The sequence below is a fragment of the Raphanus sativus genome, chromosome 4 (genome assembly GCF_000801105.2).
Source record: "Raphanus sativus cultivar WK10039 chromosome 4, ASM80110v3, whole genome shotgun sequence".
Classification (NCBI taxonomy): Eukaryota; Viridiplantae; Streptophyta; class Magnoliopsida; order Brassicales; family Brassicaceae; genus Raphanus; species Raphanus sativus.
Window position 1 is genome coordinate 16,232,390 of NC_079514.1, and position 4,232 is coordinate 16,236,621.

The 4,232-nt window shown below is 31.7% G+C and overlaps 1 protein-coding gene across 4 annotated transcripts; it reads right to left on the minus strand.

The window, feature by feature from the left end:
- Positions 1–1,514: 1,514 nt before the first annotated feature.
- On the minus strand, positions 1,515–4,232 carry LOC108848576 (nudix hydrolase 8). Of its 4 annotated transcripts, none has more exons than XM_057009707.1 (8): positions 3,939–4,232; positions 3,239–3,335; positions 2,862–3,124; positions 2,707–2,772; positions 2,472–2,612; positions 2,228–2,356; positions 1,990–2,133; positions 1,515–1,869 (listed from the first exon to the last, which is right to left on the minus strand). In XM_057009707.1, the coding sequence occupies exons 2-8, from the start codon at positions 3,324–3,326 to the stop codon at positions 1,648–1,650; spliced, it is 1,053 nt and encodes a 350-aa protein (XP_056865687.1). In that variant the 5' UTR covers positions 3,327–3,335; positions 3,939–4,232; the 3' UTR covers positions 1,515–1,647. The 4 variants fall into 4 exon arrangements, with proteins under 4 accessions (XP_056865687.1, XP_056865686.1, XP_056865685.1 ...); XM_057009706.1 differs by having other exon boundaries at positions 2,862–3,130; positions 3,939–4,231; XM_057009705.1 differs by lacking the exon at positions 3,939–4,232 and having other exon boundaries at positions 3,239–3,899.

Genomic DNA, 4,232 nt, shown 5'->3' on the forward strand with positions numbered 1-4,232 from the left:
AATATATTTATCTTATATATTTATCACTAAGTTGATTTAACTTAGTTATTAAGATAGTTTAATCTCCAAATTTATTTGAATAAATTAATCTGTCATCAAATAGATTTAATTTAGTTATCAATTTAGTTAAAGCCTTTAAAACCTTTTCATTGACCAAAAATAGCTTCAACATTTTATTCAGTCTATTTTATCTTATACTCCCTTCATTTCATAATGCAGTAGAACCTCTATAGATTAATAATGTTGGAACTTTAAAATTTTATTAATTTATAGAGATATTAATTTACAAATGTTTTTTTATTTAGATTTTTTATTTTAAGATATATTTATTCTAGAATAAGAAAAATATTTGATTTTAGTGTATAGACATTCATTGTTATTTTTTCTAATTTGACATTTATATTAACTTTATTATATTATTGTGTATATAATATATATTGCATAGAACTTAAATAAGATTTTAGATATAATATTACTTAATATCATCAAAAATATATTAAATGTTAAGAAAATATAAAGATAATTCCATTGTGAATATAAAATAAACAATATAATAATAGGTTCTTTCTTACATAAAATATGTATGCATATAAATTATTAATTTATAATTTTAATAGGACCATGTATTTACATAGAATTTTTACTGGGGGCAAATTACAGATAAACATAGAAATCAAAGATAGAACATGATTTTAGTAAGGGAAGATCACCAAAATATGAGTAACATTATAAAGAATTTAAAATTTTTATGGGTGCAAGTGCCACCTCCTTGCTTCACCTAGATTCGCCACTGTCAAGGAACTTGTTGTTAATTAGAGTGAGGAGGGTGCTCTTGCCTACCCATACCCAAAGTTTGAGAATTATGGAAATACAAACATTAAAAAAAAATTAATCACTTTTTCTGAATAAAAGTTTGCAGCATAATTTAAAATCTGACATATCAACCAGTATTAGTTTGATCATCTTAAGAGTACTGTGTGCTGCATAAGTTACCATGATAGTTCCCTTTCAAATGTGAGATTATTGGGGGTAAAGCTTCGATATCATGCCAAATAAAGAATGCAAGTTTTTGCTAAAATGCAAGTTAACAACATACATGTTTTGTCACATCTTCATGCAAACTCTCCAAGCCTTTTCTTCCATGTCTAGCCGCTATTTAAAACAATTTACTGGAATAATATAGTTCATCTTCAGATAACTAAAATTTAGAAGCCCACTGCCAGTTCTCAAGAGCTGTCTCAAGTCTCTTAATACTCTTCGTCTTGATTATATGAACTGAAAAGATCGACGCATGGGTTCTTCTTAACCTTTTATCTGGCTGCTCTTACCTTGAAATTCTTTTGGTCAGACTATTTAGCCATGCACTTCCAAATCATGTAAGCTTGTGTTTGCATGAAAACTTTTTAAAAGAGAACTGTTTTATTTTTATTCCGTTATTTGTTACAGTTTTTTTAGGCCAGCTCGGTTAAACTGGTTAATTCTGAAGACTGCAAATACAATTGGAGCGGGAGATGGAATTTGCAGAGGAGCGATTACTAGTATATACTTTACTGAAGAGTGTTCAAATAACAACATTCATTACATGGAATTATATATACACAGAATCTTACCACTTGACTTTTGTTCCCGTCCGGTTTGATCCGGTTATTAATAAAATTCAGCTGTACAGTTGGAGTGGGAAGGATCATCATCATCAACAACGTTGTAGTAGAGAGAAGAAGGTCTGCCATCAAAAGCAGAGACAAGTCGATGAGGAGAAAGACCACAGTAACGATGTCTTAATCTTGCTTCACATATTTCAATTACTCTCTTAAACATTTTGTCCCCTTTTATCATTGGTTGCTCCACAAACTCCGTCAATGGCATCCACTGAAACAACAACAAAGCATAACACATGAAGAACATATCAGATTTGGGACGAATTACGAATTATCCTGTTTTTATATAATACATGTGATCTGACTGCAAGATTCCTATTATGATGATTACCTTAGCGGCTTTGATCTCAAGGTTGTCGATGCTGATCTTATCAGAGAGTGGCTTCAACATACAGATGAAGAACAGATCAGACTTCTCAAATGCGACGTTGTGTGCATGTCTGAAAGCTATAACCTCTAAGAAATCTGTATCTACCTTAAGAACACAACACAATAACCAATATATGGTTATGATCTTGCAAATTTTTAATTGAAATCATTCGAATGTTTTTCTTTTTTAATTTAGTTACCCCAGTTTCTTCCTTGACTTCTCTTACAGCTCCAGAGAAGATCTCCTCTGATTCATTAATAAATCCAGTTGGCAATTTCCATAGACCTGTATTCGATGAAGTACAATACTTTTCTTGCACCACAAGCACCTAACAAGATCAAACTTTTTATCAGATAACTCTTAATTAAGGATAAGATGTTTTGATTTGATTTCAATTTTTCAGATTCTTAAATAATAATAATACCGACTTTCATATTTTATACCTCTTTATATTGGTTCAAGACAAAGCCTCCAACACCAACTTGATGTGAAGCATTTCCAGGAAGCATACAAGGCTCCTCCTCTGGTATCCAATAAGTTAACATCACATATCCTTTCTCTGCATGATGATATTCAAATCCTTCCTGCAAAATCTCAGTTTATAACCATTAACTTCCCTATTAAAAAAAATTCTCTGCTTAAACACATACAAGACAAATCAAGATTCTTATTGCTTACCTTTACAGCAACTGGGACTAACTCAGATTGTTCCACAGGTAACTTCAACCAAACTCCCTTCTTTCCCTACAAATATTATTTGAAAAATTGATTAAAAGATAATGACTTATAAGGAAAATGGTTTTAGATTTTCAGGGTTTTTTAATTAGCTTTACCTTTCTTCTCCAATCCGAGAGAGAGTTTCTAAGCATTGATGTAAAAGCGTTAGGGTTTGATGGTAATTTGTCATGATCAACTACTACTCCACCATACTCATCATCAAAAGCATCAAGTAAAAATCTTTCTTTAACCGAACTGATTCTGTTTTTTAGGGTTAATCCATTCATCTTATAATCTGAATCTGCAGTTGCAGCTAAGCTTTCTCCATAAACATATTGGCTCTTTGTACTGGAAACACTTGAAGACATTGCCCTTGATCCTACAACTTCTCATCCAAATATTTTTTTTTAAAAAAAAAAACTAATTTAACTTCAAGAAGTTACTGAGTGTAGGATTCTTGTGAAGAGGAAGTAATGTGAAGGTATCAATTTACCTTTGGAGTGGCAGAACTTGGGAGATATTGTAACACCAGAAAATGGTTGTCTGAAACTGTGCATAAACCCCAAATGTGTTCTTCTCATGACAGTAACCTCAGAAAGGGAAACAGAATCCATTGGAGGTCAAGAAAATCTTGAGTTCCTCTATGTGGAAACGAAAAAATAGTTCTCCAAGAAAGCAAATTGATTAAAGAACTCAGATATTTGTTTCCTTTCTTGCATAAGAATGAAAAGGAGCTGAGGAAGGAAATGAAGAAGAAAGAGGAATGTGTTTTGAGAGTAATGAGAGATTTTTTTGAGGACACGCTTATAATGTGTGGTGTGAAGCCAAGTGGTGGTTAAGTGAGATATGAGAAAAAGAAAGAGAGGAACAGTTCAAATATCTTACATCAATGACAAAATACACGTGGTTTCTTCGAGCTACGATTTCAACCGACCCGAGAATACCAGCGTGAGATATTTTTTTAATAAAAGTTAGGGTGAGATACACAGATGTATGTATATATATTATCTTTCACAATCACCGAAAATGATTATTTAGAACGTTTATGGTTAAATTTCGATATAAATATCTAAAATCTAGTAATTTGCGTTTATAGATTCTTATAATTTGGAGTGATGGGAATACTAATTTGCTTCAATATCTAATTAACTTGTCTTCTTTAAATACTCATCTTATAATATATCTGTCCTTACCAAATTTGCCGTTCACTGTTTTCTGGAAACTGCTTGCACTAATGTAATAACCACGTGGTTTGAACTTGGAAGAAAAAAAAAGTTCATGACCCATTGACCTATGGAAGTCCATAAACATTCCGAAGCTTTTGGATGAAAAAGAACTATTGTAAACCGACGCACTAGTGTGCCATGTTAATGAAGTTATTGTACCAAACCAAAAATAAATAAATAAACTTTGCAGGAAAAAGGAATCAATGGTTTGGTAGCAGAGAATCTTTTTAACAATTTCAAGAGAGTTGTCTGTACGAAGGA